General features: G+C 44.9%; 1 protein-coding gene across 1 annotated transcript in view; it reads left to right on the top strand.

Annotated features, from left to right (window-relative positions):
• The window catches only part of LOC137526048 (uncharacterized), a 75961-nt gene that overhangs the window by 13635 nt on the left and 45346 nt on the right, over nt 1-16980 (top strand). The window contains exons 2-3 of the mRNA XM_068247260.1: nt 8519-8817; nt 12079-12348. Coding sequence (XP_068103361.1) covers nt 8538-8817; nt 12079-12348 — 550 coding nt within the window. The 5' untranslated portion in view covers nt 8519-8537. The remainder of the gene's footprint in view (nt 1-8518; nt 8818-12078; nt 12349-16980) is intronic.

The following is a 16980-nucleotide window of genomic DNA, read 5'->3' as shown; positions in this document are numbered from 1 at the left end:
CACTGCATACCTGTTCTGTGAACCCACCACTTCATACCTGTTCTGTTCAGTGGACCCGCCACTGCATACCTGTTCTGTTCAGTGGACCCGCCACTGTATACCTGTTTAGTGAACCCGCCACTGCATACCTGTTCTGTTCAGTGAACAGTTTGGTGTGTCAGTGTGAAGCAGTACCTTAATTACACTACCTGATTGATGTATACACATGCAAGATGTTTTAAAGCACTTTAGGCCTGTCATTTAGCATTCAATATGATTTCTGTCCTTAAAACGCTGCTTTGCGTCAAATCCAGATTTTTCCTGGGGACTTTTGGCGTATATCCCACTCCGCCATGCCCCCCTCCAGGTGTTAGACCCCTTGAAACATCTTTTCCATCACTTTTGTGGCCAGCATAATTATTATTTTTTTCAAAGTTCGCATCCCCATTGAAGTCTATTGCGGTTCGCGAACTTTAACGCGAACCGAACCTTCCGCGGAAGTTCGCGAACCCGGTTCGCGAACCTAAAATCGGAGGTTCGGCCCAACTCTACTGAGGACAGTCAGTCAGTGACAGGACTGTAATCTGTATCAAGGAGTACATTTCAGGAAAGCAGGAAAAAAGGGCTCATATGGCTAATGGACAAAAAGGGCGCACCATAGGCAACGGGCAGTTTTGCAATGCAAAATATGGGCTATTAGGGCGCCCGACAAATAGCGGTTGCAGGGATCATGATAGCAAAACTTTTCATTTACAGAATAACACTAATGACAAATATTGTTTACAAATTCATTTTGACTTTCAGTGTAACTTATTTTATCATTTTTTTTAAATTTTGCTTTCAGGAGTGTAATAAGTACATTTTTGTTTTCACTTATTTTATCCTTTTAAAGTAAGTATAATGCTTAAATATCATTTTTTGATATTAACCTTGTTTTCAGTATTATAATGCGTAAATTATAGTTTTCAGATTCGGAGCAGTGAATAATTGCGCACAGCGCCTATGCATAAAAATGGCGCCGCATTAAAAAGATACGCTTATCACTATTTATCGTTAGTACTGCATAATGATGGCGCACAGGAAAAAAAGAAGAAAAATGGAACACACTAACGTTATTTATCAATAGCGCCCTACATAAGCCAAACTGCAGATGTTATTTAACTGTAAAACAGTGAATGGATTTAATGTAACACTGTCAAGGTTAGGGTTAGGCACCACCAGGGGATATTTAGGGTTAGGCACCACCAGGGGGGTTGTTAGGGTTAGGCACCACCAGGGGGGTTTAGGGGTTAGGGATAGGTACAGAGAGGGCTCTGTGTGAATGGTAAATAACAATAAGGCTTTAATGTTAAATAGCGATAAGCGTCAAACGGTTTAGCGGCAACACCGTGCGCCATTATTCGCAGGCGCCATTTTCAGATGGACCCTTCAGATTTATTATCTTACTAATATAATGCTTTTAATATTACCGTTATTTCAATATCTTTAATGTGTATCTAATTATAAAACTATTTGTTCTATTATAAATATATAACTTTTTTCTATTAATGATATTTTTAATTCATACATGATTGTAAGGCTTTTATGCTATTAAAAAATTATAAATTATTCATGTTATTTGTAGTGAAGTATTTTACGGTATCAAATATATTACTGTTTCTATGTGTGTAAGGGTGTTTGTGCAGTTGGTAGAGATGGCTCAAACCTTCAATCTTAGGTTCGCAAACCTCGAACACGAACTTTCGCAAAAGTTTGCGTTCGCGCGAACCATGCGAACCGCAATAGACTTCAATCGGCAGATGAACTTTCAAAATTTCAAACACTAATTCTGGCCACAAAAGTGATGGAAAAGATGTTTCAAGGGGTCTAACACCTGGAGGGGGGCATGGCGGAGTGGGAAAAGCGCCAAAAGTCCCGGGGAAAATTACGGATTTGACGAACAGCAGGGTTTTAAGGGAAGAAATCACATTGCATTTCTAAATTGGAGGCAAAAAGTGCTTTAAAACATCTTGCATGTGTATACATCAATCAGGTAGTGTAATTAGAGTACTGCTTCACACTGACAAACCAAACTCATTGTGTAACGCACCGCAAACAGCTGTTTGTGTAGTGATGGCCGTGCTGGACTGGTGCGCAACATGGCGAGAGTGCAGGCGATGGCGGTTTTCAAGCCCATATGGTCGGGCTGAGGTAGCTCAATAACAGAACAGTGACTGTCCAGCTGATCGAATTTGGTCTGTCCATAATGAAGCAACAACCTTATTATCTTGGGTCAGGTGTGCCCCCGAACACACTCATATAGCCAGGCATTCTTCATTGTGATATGCAAGCCCCTTCACCGTGGCAAGGTAATGATCACGAAGGGAATTGACATGTACTGTACATGCCTTTTGTTTTGTTGCTGCAGCCGCAGTGCAGCCAGAAAAATTAGGCAGGCATGTACACGCACTAAAAAAAATTATTATTGTTTTTGTTAGCGCCCGCTGCTAGCAGGAATCCACCTGGAGTCCTGGACCCTGTTGGTGGTGGCGGAGAAGGCAGTCAAGCGGCCTGAAGGCATAGATACTTTGTGGGGACCAACTTAGTCTTGGGGCAGGCAGTCACATGGCGTGCAGGCAGAGATGCTGTGTGTGGAGACTGACTAAGTCTTCAGGCAGGCCTGACTGTGCATTGCAGACCAGGCATCCGTGGTCAGATGGACCCTTGACCCAACACTGTGCCAGAGATGACACCACTTGCCTTTCAACATCATGACTTTGATGAACAGAGGCGCCAGCAGAATAAAAACAACAATTAAAAGTTTTAAAATATGCTGGGGAGGCAGTGGTGGACTTACCTCCGAAAGCAGACTAGACTACTTGTCTGACATAAATAAACACTTTATTAGTACCCCAATAGATGCAATGCTTTTTGTCCCAAAGGCGCTATATGTGCTACCTGAGAGCTACTGTTTTGTCCCCTGTTTTATTGCCTGATGAAGCGGGCTTGGTCCTGCGAAACGCGTTGCATCTATTGGGGTACTAATAAAGTGTTTATTTATGTCAGACAAGTAGTCTAGTCTGCTTTCGGAGGTAAGTCCACCACTGCCTCCCCAGCATATTTTAACCACTTCACCACTGAGGGGTTTTACCCCCTGACCACCAGAGCAATTTTCACCTTTCAGCGCTCCGTCCATTCATTCGTCTATAACTTTATTATTACTTATCGCAATGAAATTAACTATATCTTGTTTTTTCCGCCACCAATTAGGCTTTCTTTAGGTGGGACATTATGCCAAGAATTATTTTATTCTAAATGTGTTTTAATGGGGAAAATAGAAAAAAATGTGGGAACAAATTATTATTTTCAGTTTTTGGCCATTATAGTTTTTAAATAATGCATGCTACTGTAATTAAAACCCATGAAATGTATTTGCCCATTATTCCTGATTATAAAACCGTTTAAATTATGTCCCTATCACAATGTTTGGCCCCAATATTTTATTTGGAAATAAAGGTGCATTTTTTTCAGTTTTGCGTCCATCCCTAATTACAAGCCCGTAGTTTATAAAGTAACAGTGTTATACCCTCTTGACATAAATATTTAAAAAGTTCAGTCCCTAAGGTAACTATTTATGTTTTTTTTTTATTGTATATATATTTTTTTTTTTAAATTACAAAAAAATAAAATTGGGGAGTGTGGGAGGTAATGAGTTAATTTATTATGTAAAACAATTTATTTGTATGTGTAAAATGCATTAGGGTGTAGTTTACTATTTGGACACAAGATGGCCACAGTGAGTATGTTTACATGCGACCTGTAAGCGACCGGAAGGACGCTTACAGGAAGCAGTAGGAGGCTGGGAGACTCACAATGATCGCGCTGTTTCTGAAAGAAGCAGCAGATCATTGCGGGGGCTTAGATCAACGAACGGGAATGGATTTTCCCGTTCATTGATCTCCGGGCAAGCGGGCGGCGGCGTGCACGAGCGGCGGGTGCGCGCGCACGAGCGGCGGTAGCACGGACAACGGCGGGAGCGCGGAAGGTACGGATTTCTCCGTCCCTGGTTTTTTAGGAGGGAAAAAAGGGGCGGAGAAATTCGTACCGCCGGGGGTAAAGTGGTTAAAACTTTTAATTGTTGTTTTTATTCTGCTGGCGCCTCTGTTCATCAAAGTCATTATAGTGTCCACCCTTGGTGGAAGGGGGACCCACCCCTACCTTTCTTCTATCTACGGAGAGCGACTTCTTAACCCTGAGTGAGGACAGGTCTAATCTCCTCACCTGCATTCACAGTGGTTGCCTCAGCGGTAACCCTTGTTTGTGAGTATAACCTTCTCACATTACATTATCCACTATTGTCCTGAGCATACTACACCATACTGGGCTCTCGGTGTCTTTTTCTTATCTTCTTTCAACATCATGGTGCAGTTTGGGTATCGCCTTTTTTTGAGAAATAATTGTGGCCTGATATCTTCCACTGCTTGTGTGTGCTGCTTTTCCTCAGGTGGTCATCCCATTGCAGTTTGTGCTTTTTTATCATGTACCTTCGTAAGGCAGTTGTCCCCACGCGGGTCTTGGTCTTTCAACGGCTCAATTTTCGGTGGAAGATATGTCACAGTTCCATGTGGAAGCTGAGGGTGATGAGGTGTTCTGTGTTAAATAGTAAACTACGTCCTGACAATCTTGGGAGTTGATGGCACGTGCCTTCTGAACACTGTACTTTGGTCCAGGGCCACATGAAATCAGGACAGTACAACCTCAAACAGACCTGCTGGGTGGCCTGCCTCTGGCTCTGCCTCTGCCTGTAGTTTTGTCCATATGGGGGGGGGGGGGGATGAAGTGAAAGGTATGCACTGACTTGACTAATAGAATGTGAAGTCACACAGGTACAGTGAAAGGTATACACTGACTGCTGGTATAATGCAATGTGCAGTCACACAGGTGCAGTGAAAAGGTATGCATTGACTGCTGGTAGAACAATGTGCAGTCACACAGGTGCAGTATAAATGGATGCACTGACTGCTGATATATAAAACAGCGTGCGGTCACACAGATGCAGTAAAAGGTATGCAATGACTGGTATATAAAACAGCGTGCGGTCACACAGATGCAGTGAAAGGTATGCAGTGACTGGTATATAAAACAGGGTGTGGTCACACAGATGCAGTGAAAGGTATGCAGTGACTGGTATTATAATACAATGTGCAGCAGTCACACTAGGCACTGAATGTGCTGGGCCTGGCACAGTATAGCAATTAGAAAGGGCCAGCTGAGACAGACAGGGCTGTATATGCAGTGTCAGTGGGCCACAAAAAAAAATCACAAGAACATTAGCTCTCAAAAGAGCTGTTTTGGGGTGCTTTTCATCAACAAATATCAGCAAGGAGCAAGCTAACAGACCTTCTAACTATCACTTTCCCCATCTCTCCAATGTCTCTACCTTCTCTCACTAATATCACAGCAGACAGAGTGAGAAAATGGCAGACACTGTTGCCTTTCATAAGGGGGGTGGGGCAGGGGGCTCCAGGATGGAGTGGAGCCTGATTGGCTGCCATGTGTCTTCTGACTGTGTTGTAGAGGGTCAAAGTTTAGCCCAATGATGTAGTATAGGGGGCAGGTCGACCTCGCATAAAGTTCGCATTCGAATCGTTTGGGCCATCTCTAGCAGTTGGTATGGTTAGGGTTGGGCACCACGGGGGGGGGGGGGGGGGGGGGGGGGGTTAGGGTTAGACACCACCAGGTGGGTGGTTAGGGTTAGGCACCACCTGGTGGGTGGTAAGGGTTAGGCACTACCATGGGGTGTTTTAGGTTTAGGCACCACCAGGTGGGTCTAGGGGTTAGGGAAAGGTACACGGAGGGTTCTGTGTTAGAGTAGGGTTAGGTATAGTTCCAGTACAATATTTGTAATATATACAATTTAAACTATTCTTATTACCACCAAGGTGCGGTCTAGGGATTAGGGATAGGTATGGGGAGAATTCTGTGTGAGAGTACTGTTAGGTATAATTGCAGTAAAATACCTGTAATATCTACAGTTGTTTTACTATGCTTAATACGAGCCTAAATATAGTTTTTCGTTATAGACGGTATTTTGCCATTTCATTAACATTAGCCACTTGCCGACTGCTCCACGCCGATTGGCGTGAGCAGTGCAGCAGACCCAGGACCACTCCACGCCAATTGGCGTGAATGGCTTCCTATGGGGTTTGCAGGAAATCGCGTGCGCCGATGTGCGCGCATCTCTGCCCTGATGATGGAGCTCCGCTCCACCTTCAGGCTCCCAGCGGCGATCGCCACTCAGAGACTGTTAGACGGCAAAACTGCCATCTAATAATTATGTACAGCACTGCGACCTAAGGCAGCGCTCTACTGGGGACAGCCGTGTGACACTGCTGTCCCCCTGGGGGACACAGGAGCGATCCGCTGTGATAGGCCAATGGGGGGAGAGGGAGGGATGTTGAAATAAAAAAGGAAATTTAATAAAAAATAATAAAATAAATATTTATTAAAAATAAATAAACATATTCCTGGCGGCAACCTGACCCCACCAACAGAAAGCTCTGTTGGTGGGGAGAAAAGGGGGGAGGGGGTCACTTGTGTGCTGAGTTGTATGGCTCTGCAGCGAGGCCTTAACGCTATAGTGGCCCAATTTGTAAAAGAAAAGGCCTGGTCACTAGGGAGGGTTTAACACCGTGGTCCTTAAGGCCCTATTCACACTATGGGATTGACACAAAAGTTTAGTGACTAAACCGTGATAACTCAAATATCACACCTTATCAACGATATCACACCTTATCAAAGTTAATACTGGTGCTGGAGCTGGCGCTATATAAATCAATAATAATAATAATAATAATAATAATAATAATAATAATAATAATAATAATACACCTTATTACACAGTAGCATAGCGAACGCTATGAAAACGCAGGGGCTCAGGGCAGGACGAGTGTCATTGCCAATTAGCAGGCATACGTTCGTAGCGCTCGCTATGCTACTCTGATAAGGCGTGTTAACTTTGATAAGGTGTGATATCTTTGATAAGATGTGATATCTTTGATAAGTTGTGATATCGTTGATAAGGTGTGATATTTCACGTGAGTTATCACGGTTTAGTGAATTAAGCCCTATAAGCGCTTTTCTGAGCATTTTGTGATTGCTTAGATTGCTTAGCATTTTTTAAAAACTGCTCCCATTTACTTTCATTAAAATCGTGGAAAAAAATGTCTGTGATTTTAATGAAAGTGAATGGGAGCGTTTTTTAAAAAACGCGAATCCATCACAAAATGCTCAGAAAAGCGCTTAGTGTGAATGGGCCCTAAGTGGTTAATTAAACATATGTAGCACTTGATTTTTGTTTAATATAGAAATGAAAAATATTGTTTTAGATAAAAAACATATAATTTCTTCTATATCCTGCGCCCTTTTTTCCCGGACACCCTTTTTGCATGTACGGCATTTCAGTGTAATCTGATCTGCGTGTACAGCTTCTCTCTTCTTTCTCCAGGGCTCTATGCAGAGTACTAGCACAGCAAAGCACTTTGATTCTCACCTTTTCAGCATTGCACTGCTTCCTCTGTGCTGCCATCATCTCCTAGTGCCTGTAGTGACCCCGTGAACCAGCGGAGAATGTAAGTGTGCGCATGCTGCTGGGTCACTATGGGCACAGAGAGATGACGGCAGCAGAGGCTGTAGTGCGACAGCTGGAGAGGTTAGTGTCAGAGCTTCGCTGCACTAATATTCTAGGTGGGGCCCTGGAGAGAGAAGCATTAGCTGGAGGAGGTTGCCGGGGAGTGCAGCAGCAATTTAGTTGTAGTAGATTACATGTTAAAATCTATTAGAAAAAAAAATAATGTGCAGTGTGGGGCAATGGTAGATCTCATTCTGATAAAACGTCAATCAGAGAGGGGTCTATCTTTTGAGTATGTTGGGAGAATGTCTGCCAGTGTATGCGAGGCTTAAAGAGACACTGAAGGAAAAAAAATGATATAATGAATTGGTTTTGTAGTACGGATAATTACTAGAACATTGGTAGCAAAGAAAATATTCTCATATTTTTATTTTCAGTTATATAGTTTTTTTTTTATAACATTGCATCATTCTCTAATATTTGCAGTTTACATACTACTCAGCATTCAAAAGGATTTTACAGAGCAGGCTAATTAACTTTTGAACCCTTCTCTGCAGAGACAAAGAAAATACATTGACAGACTGACACTTGAGATAACAAGCTTCAGAAGACAGAGCTCTTTGATACTTTGAAAGTCATGAAGCTTAATGGCTCTTTTGCATAGATAAGAACTGGAGTTTCTTAACTCTTCCTGTACTGGAAACAATATTAGACTTATGTCTCTGCTCTTAATGTTTTATTTCATTGCTGTACTACACATACAAATCATTATTTCATTTTTTTAATTTATTTTTTTGCTTCAGTGTCTTTTTATGTATTATAATTTGTTCTATGAAGAACCTTCCCCCCCCCCCCCCCCCCCCCTTAAAGTCACATTAAGTGAATTGTCGTTCTTTTGATCTCTGTCTTTCTTTTATTCATTTTGTGTAGGCAGGCCACAACACAGAAGATGCCTGAAGAAAGGCTGTTGGTCAAGATCTTCTCCAGAGATGGAAAAGATAATTATACATGGCTGATTGCTGTGCTCAAGGGAGACATGTTCAAGAATTTAGTGGATGAAAATGTCCAAGGCATATATATATCCAGAGATTTCCGCTCATTCATTGAATCTCTGAAAGAATGCTCCTTCGCCATCTTATACCATACCAAGAATCGAGGCCGGCTGAACATTGCGAATGTTACAGACTCTCTCTATGATGAGGAGCTGAGGGCAATGTGCGCGGAACTGGGTGAGTATAAGAATTAATACTGAGAACGTTCTTTAAAGTGTTCAACCTGTTGAAGAATCAGCTGAAAGCCCAAATCTAAGAAAAATTTTAAATGTAGATTACTTTTAACCCCCTTTCCATTATGATTCTTTCCGGATTTTAGGGTCTAAAAGTGGTGCAATTTTATAGCACCCTTTCAGACCCTAAAACCTGGAAAAAAAATGCTGCCAGGAAGATCTGCATTGGGAAGCCTCCCCGTGGCGCTCCTGGATAGTGCTATTGCAGCATGAACTAATTCCCGCAGGGCGACCGCTTTGCGGCATTGGTTTTTGACCCTGCATAATTTGGCATGCGAAAGCGAATGCATGAGCATTGCCTCATAAATAGCCAATTAGCCCCATTTTGCTTAGCCAGTTATGTCAGGTGTTCACTTGGTGTTTAATTCATAACATTCAATTCTCTGTGTAGTAGGAAGATCTGCAGCAGTTCCAGCAATCACTCACCTCCTTGGCTTCAGCACTGCATTTTTCCCTTTAGCGGATCGTTCAGGAACAGCCTTATCAGTCTGCCGACAGTGCGCTCACACGCACTACTGTCTGCTGAAAGTCCGCCCAGTGGGAGTGTCCGACGGACCCGTCGTTGGCTTCTGTGGTGCGTATGTACGCACCTTATGAATCTAGCCTGATAGATGAACCTCTGCAGACTAGCTGTCTCTCAGGTGTTGTACTACACAGCAGGAGATAATTAGAAGACAATGGGCCTGATTCACAAAGCGGTGCAAACTGTTTAGCACGGGTGTGCTAAACAGTTAGCACGTAAGGTGCATTTCGTGGACTTTTGCGCACGCAAAGTGCCGCGATTCACGGCAAATTGCGCACGCAAAAGTCTGTGAACGCGCGAATCGCGCCACTTTGCGCGCGCAAAACTCCGCGAAATGCACTTCACGTGCTAAGTGTTTAGCACCGCTTAGTGAATCAGGCCTAATGCCCCAGAGATAATGACCAGTCTCCACCAGTCCTGGTCAGCACTAATTATTCTATGGCACACACACACACTATTCAATACAGCAAACAGCAAAATTACAAGACAGAAATAAAACCATTTTAGTAGTCATCACAGTGGGGACCCCTTGTAGAGGGCTGATCAATAGACAACGTGGAGCAGGAAGAGCCCGGAGTGCTTCAATGTGTAAAGGTCCGTACACACGCCGGACTGCAGGAAACGACGGGTCCGTCGTCACCTCATGCTGGGCGTGTTTTCAGCAGACAGTCCGGCGTGTGTACAGTCTGTCGGCATACTGATACGGCTGTTTCTGAGCGATCCGCCGGGGGTATCGCTCATAAACAGCCGTATCAGTCTGCAGACAGACTGTACACACACCGGACTGTCTGTTCCCACCTTGCAGCATTTGATTATAGCCGTTGGGAAGGTAGTGTGCGTCTGGTGAGTTCAGACGCCCCCCCCCCCCCCCTCCCCAGGATATGGCTCATTTTGCCTGATTGGTCTTCCTTTTTCTGGTTAAGCTACACAGAATTGGGTATCACGGCCTGATGAAGGGCACATATCTTATATAAAAGCCCGAAACGAACATGTGTCGTTGCCTTGAAGTTTCATACCCGCTAAGCTACAACCAATTGTCGGCATAAGTCAATCTAATGTGTTTTTATTGATCTACCACTGTGATATTGAAGAGCCGTATATTTTGATCTTTTTCTACATGTGTCAATAAAGTTTTTTCAGAGACTTTTTTTGCCTTTTTGAGATTGCATTAACCAATATAGTCCTTTTCTAAAGCTACAAATGTGTTGAGGGGCAAGGTGGATTGCCCTGAAAGAGGACTGTGTTTTGATCCTTCACGATATAAAGGATTGTACCCCAAGATTTATCTTTATTAACGCGGTAAACAGGACAGCCTGACTCGGCTGGTCATCCAACTTGGGTGCACAACATCAGCGTACCTCCAGGCTCCTCCCTACACTGGGGCTCCCAGCCAATGAATGAGTCGCAAACTGACGAAACACGTAGGGTGAACCCTGGAGGTACACTGACATCGTCCACGCAAGCTGGATGACCGGCCGAGATGCGCTGTCCTGTTTACCACGGCCAGGACCGCCAGTCTGAAGGTCATTGTTTGTCCAAATAAAACTTTTTATTGAAGGAATCAGTGGACAGAGTGTTATCTACTAAGAAACTCGCTACATGCTAAACTTCAAGAAGCCGGCTGGTGAGTGCAATCACAAAGGGGGGGGGGGGGGTTTCATTACTGAGTTTTTCCCGATATCTTAAAAGCATGTCCCACTGAAGTGCAAGCACTGGGTGTCATTATTTTAGGTTTTTAGCAGGACTGGGCACTATGTGCATTCTTTCTACAGAATTTTAAAGATCCTACTTGTGTTACAAGGATTGGATGTGGAATCAGAGCTTTTTTTCAGGAATCGGTTTATCTAAAAGTGGAGTGACTTTTTTTCAGCTGGCGATCACCTGAAGTAGATGTTTTCATTTTCCATTGGAGCACAGTTTTTATTGCATTTAATTTATAGCCTGCGCTTGACTTTTTGCTGCTTTGTGTTTGCATGTGTGCCACTGGGGAAAGTCTATAGTTTAAAAATTCAATGTATTTCAACAGCATTTATTAAACTGCACACAAACACACTTCCAAATTTGAAAACTGTACACTAAAAAAAAAAAAAACACACGAAAAGGCAAACACGGTGATACGCAATACTGCCAAAAAGTGTTAAATTGTGTAAATATTAATGCCTGTTTCACACTGCTAACAGGCATCGTACCGGAAAAAACATGCTTTCGGGGATTACTGCGTTAAATACGCGGTAATTCCCATCGGGCAGCAGGAAGTGATGGTCTCTAGTGCTCACTTCCTGTGGCTGAAGAAAGGAACTGCACGGAAGTGTATTGCTGCACGCAACACGAATGCGAGGTTATTTTTTTTAATTTACAAGTGGCCATGGACTTACACAACTTCTGGTCTACCTCACGTCACCGCGCAAATCAACTGTATGGGCATGCATCTGGGATGCGGCAAAAACATCACTTCCGTTGCATTGCGTCGCACCGCATCAGTATGAAAGGGCCCATATATTTCCATTAGCATAGCAATGACCTACAGCGAAACCTGGCCACCGCAACACGCACGTACGTCTGTGCACACGTGTGTGTGCCAATGTGTGTTTTATTGATTTAAATATCTTTATTCATTTGTTTTTGGCTGTCTGTGAATGTGTATACCCTGGTTTAAACTTGTGGTTCTGTCCCCATATTCAGGAATACCATGCGTTATTGTGATGGTGGATGATTTAGAGGACAGTGATGGAACCGTTAGAAATAGAATATTGGAACAACAATTCCTCATTGAAGAGTGTGCCAGTGACCTGATTCTCATTAGTGTTACTGAGAAGAAAGCTGCAAATCTGGATGGTGACAATCCGAAACTGAGTCCAACTCCCACATCACCTTCACTGCAAGCTGACTACATCTCTCTACTCAACAAATTGAACCAGCTAAGGGACTACATGGAAAAGGCAACCAACAAAGGTACTCTATGTAAAGCAGGGATACCCCTGTGCCTAGGCATACTGTATACAGGAAGGGGAAGTTGAGGAACAATGTCTCAGTTAAATGCTTCCTCCCTCACTTGAGTCATATTGGAACACTTTGGAAGTTGCTGAAAGGTTAGTAAATTGCAGTAGAGACTCACATAGAGTAGAGAAAAATTAACTTTTTGGTTGACACACGCTTTTTTTTGTTCGGTCACATAAACACTAATTAGCACATACCTAAGGACCCCTCATTCTGATATGTTTTGACCCAGACTGCCCTGTACATGTAGATGTTTCAAATGCAGGCATACAGCCACTTATTCAAACATCCCTCACTTACCTCCACTATGATCTGAGATTATCTGGGCCAGTGATGGCTAACCTTGGCATACTAGCTGTGGTGGAACTACAAGTCCCATGAGGCATTGCAATATTCTGACAGCTCTAAGCATAACTCGTGCAGGCAGAGGCATGGTGGTATTTGTAGTTTTGTCACAGCTGGAGTGCCAAGGTTAGCCATCACTGACCTAGGCTGTCTTTAGAATACAGATGCTCCAATGGCAATCACACAGCCAGAATTTCCCACACACACCTTACAATTTAATATGACACAGACTGTCTATACTTTGCAGAGGCATCAACAGTCCCACACACACTAATTTATCCATCTCTGTGCATCCCACACTGTGATATGATGTGACACAGGAGGCCCTCTAGCTGCAGTTACAGACACATGGCCAATAATTGACACACCTCTCAGCCAGTAATTCACAGCCAATTATTCACACACCCTCACTAGGATTTGAAATGATCCAGGCTGCCCCTTGCCGCAAATGCTGCCACTGTTCTCTTTCGAACAAGTGAGGAATCCTCAAAGCCTTGTCTGATTACTATTGTTTCATCAAACTTGATTGTACAATTTGACCACTTCTATGTTATAGGAGGAACTGGCGAAGTGCCCAAAGTATCCATTTAAAGTACATTCAGGGCTCCTTCACACTAAGGGCGTTTTTGCCCTTTTTTCCAGCGCAGGCAAAATCGCCCACAATAACGCTTGTGCAATGAATCTCTATGAGAAGGTTCATATCAGCATGTTGCATCCGCAAAGTGGTGCCTGTACCATTTTGGGAGCGTTTTTGCTACAATGGAAGGTATAGGAAGAGCACTAAACGCTCACAAAACTTCTTTATGCGGAGATTGCGCTCCCTTTTTTTAGGATAAATACATTGGGCTTGATTCACTAAAGAGTGCAAACGCTTAGCATGCCCGAGCTAAGCTGGTTTGCACATGGTATCATGCGTGCAAAGGTTTGCGTGCGCAAAGTAATGACTTTGTGTGCAAACGTGACTTTTCACGCGAAGTCATTACCTTGCACGCGCATTACATTGCGTGCAAACCAGTTCAGCACGGGCGTACTAAACATACACTCTAATAGGTTAGTACGCAAAGTGCTGTAGTTTTTGCGTGCAAAGTCCACTTGTTGCCCGCGATGCTTAACACCGTGCGTGCGATAAATAGTTAACATGCGAATGCGAAACTTGCATGCACGAAACGGGTGCAAAGTGGTTGCACTCATGTTTGCATGTGCAAAGCTTTCAGTCGTGCTTACTAAGTTAGCACTCTTTATTGAATCTAGTCTATTGTATTTATTCTTTTCCAGGTCAAAGAGTTCACTTCCTGACTCCAGGGAGTGAATCTCAAATCCGCTCTGGCAAAGTGCTTAGAAAAGAGCTTTTTCCAAAAACACGGCGCGCAGTGGAGTGCCAGGAGGGGAAAAGAACAGCGCACAAAAACGCGTTTTCGTTTTTAGGTGTGAATGAGGCCCGACATCTGTCTATTTTTAGCATTTATCAATGCCCTGTGTGTATGTGTGCGGAGGTGCGCATAGGCTTACCCCACCTCCCGTGGCCCAGCATCTGCCTCGGCTCACCCGCTATGCTTCCCGTTGTCCTGGTCCTGGTTGGAGTTAGTGTTGGGCGAACATCTAGATGTTCGGGTTCGGGCCGAACAGGCCGAACATGGCCGCGATGTTCGGGTGTTCGACCCGAACTCCGAACATAATGGAAGTCAATGGGGACCCGAACTTTTGTGGTTTGTAAAGCCTCCTTACATGCTACATACCCCAAATTTACAGGGTATGTGCACCTTGGGAGTGGGTACAAGAGGAAAAAAAAAATTAGCAAAAAGAGCTTATAGTTTTTGAGAAAATCGATTTTAAAGTTTCAAAGGGAAAACTGTCTTTTAAATGCGGGAAATGTCTGTTTTCTTTGCACAGGTAACATGTTTTTTGTCGGCATGCAGTCATAAATGTAATACATATAAGAGGTTCCAGGAAAAGGGACCGGTAACGCTAACCCAGCAGCAGCACACGTGATGGAACAGGAGGAGGCGCAGGAGGAGAAGGCCACGCTTTGTGAGACACAACAACCCCGGCCTTGCATGAGGGCAAGAAGCGTGCGGATAGCATGCTTTGTACCGCCATGCAGTCATAAATGTAATAAAGATAAGAGGTTCCATAAACAAGGACCGGCAACGCTAACCCAGCAGCAGCAGCAGCAGCACACGTGATGGAACAGGAGGAGGCGCAGGAGGAGAAGGCCACGCTTTGTGAGACACAACAACCCAGGCCTTGCATGAGGACAAGAAGCGTGCGGATAGCATGCTTTGTACCGCCATGCAGTCATAAATGTAATAAAGATAAGAGGTTCCATAAACAGGGACCGGCAACGCTAACCCAGCAGCAGCAGCAGCAGCACACGTGATGGAACAGGAGGAGGCGCAGGAGGAGAAGGCCACGCTTTGTGAGACACAACAACCCAGGCCTTGCATGAGGACAAAAAGCGTGCGGATAGCATGCTTTTTACCGCCATGCATGCAGTCATAAATGTAATAAAGATAAGAGGTTCTATAAACAGGGACCGGCAACGCTAACCCAGCAGCAGCAGCACACGTGATGGAACAGGAGGAGGCGCAGGAGGAGAAGGCCACGCTTTGTGAGACACAACAACCCAGGCCTTGCATGAGGACAAGAAGCGTGCGGATAGCATGCTTTGTACCGCCATGCAGTCATAAATGTAATACAGATGAGAGGTTCAATAAACAGGGACCGGAAACGCTAAACCATCCCAGATGTTCATTGGTCATGTTACTTGGTTGGGGTCCTGGAGTGTTGCGTAGTCGTTTCCAATCCAGGATTGATTCATTTTAATTTGAGTCAGACGGTCTGCATTTTCTGTGGAGAGGCGGATACGCCGATCTGTGACGATGCCTCCGGCAGCACTGAAACAGCGTTCTGACATAACGCTGGCTGCCGGGCAAGCCAGCACCTCTATTGCGTACATTGCCAGTTCGTGCCAGGTGTCTAGCTTCATGCCCGGTTTCAGGTCCAGCGGTGCCAGCCACAAATCTGTCTGTTCCTTTATTCCCCTCCAAATTTCCTCCCCTGTGTTCTGCTTATCCCCAAGGCAGATCAGCTTCAGCAACGCTTGCTGACGCATGCCAACAGCTGTGCTGCACTGCTTCCACGATCCTACTGCTGCTGGTGCTGGGTTAGCGTTTCCGGATGAGGTACAGCTTTGAGATGCGTTGGAGGAGAAGGAGTCAGAGAGGTAGGTGCTGCTGTTGTTATCCAGTGGGAGGGACGGCGGTGCAGCTGTTTGCGGCGTGGGCAACACCCGCGCCGTAGCAGGTGAGGAATCGCTGCCAGGCTCCACAAGGTTCACCCAGTGCGCGGTAAGGGAGATGTATCGACCCTGGCCGAACGCACTCGTCCAGGTGTCAGTGGTGAGGTGAACCTTGCAGGCAACGGCATTCTTCAAGCTTCGGGTTATTTAGCTGACCACGTGCTCATGCAACTCAGGCACTGCAGAGCGCGCAAAGTGGTAGCGGCTGGGAACCACGTAACGTGGGATGGCCACTGACATCATGCCCTTGAAGCTGTTTGTCTCCACCACTCGATATGGCAGCATTTCGCAGGCCAGAACCTTGGCTATGCTGACTGGCTGTTACTGCCACGGCCCGGGGGTCATTTGCTGGCAATTTCCTCTTGCGCTCAAACATCTCAGAGACAGACAACTCAACCGTAGGGCTGCACACCGAAGGGCTGTTGGTTGTTGTGTTTGATGAACACTGGGAGACCTCAAGAGCACTAGTCCGGAAAGTGACAGTGTCAGCATCGTCTGATGTTTGTGAATGTTGTGAACCACGCAATGGCTGGACTACTGCTGCTGCTGAGGCGGGTCTGGTGGTGAGTCTGGTGAACCCAAGGGAGGCAGTGTTGCTGGTGGTACCCTGTCCTGCCGCGTTTGCCCACAGTGTGGGATGTTTGGATAGAATGTGGATAGAATGTGGCGGCTCATGCTGGTGGTGGAGAGGTTGTTAATACTTTTCCCCCTGCTCAGGCGGGTCTTGCACACCTTGCAAATCGCCATGGTAACATCCTCAGTGCAGTCTTCAAAGAAAGCCCAGACTTTGAAGCACCTGCCTTGCTGGCGATTTCTGTTTGCGCCTCTTTTGCCTCTCACTTGAACCATGCTTGCGGTGCCTGAAATTGCGCGCCGCCTACCTAACCCACTGCTGGACGCTTGAGAGGTCATCCAAGTAATTATCTGGTCCTGTTCTTTTGGAT

The sequence above is a fragment of the Hyperolius riggenbachi genome, chromosome 7 (genome assembly GCF_040937935.1).
Source record: "Hyperolius riggenbachi isolate aHypRig1 chromosome 7, aHypRig1.pri, whole genome shotgun sequence".
In the NCBI taxonomy this organism is placed as follows: domain Eukaryota; kingdom Metazoa; phylum Chordata; class Amphibia; order Anura; family Hyperoliidae; genus Hyperolius; species Hyperolius riggenbachi.
The sequence above is the reverse complement of the archived record's forward strand: the minus strand, read 5'-3'. Positions and strand labels throughout refer to the sequence as shown.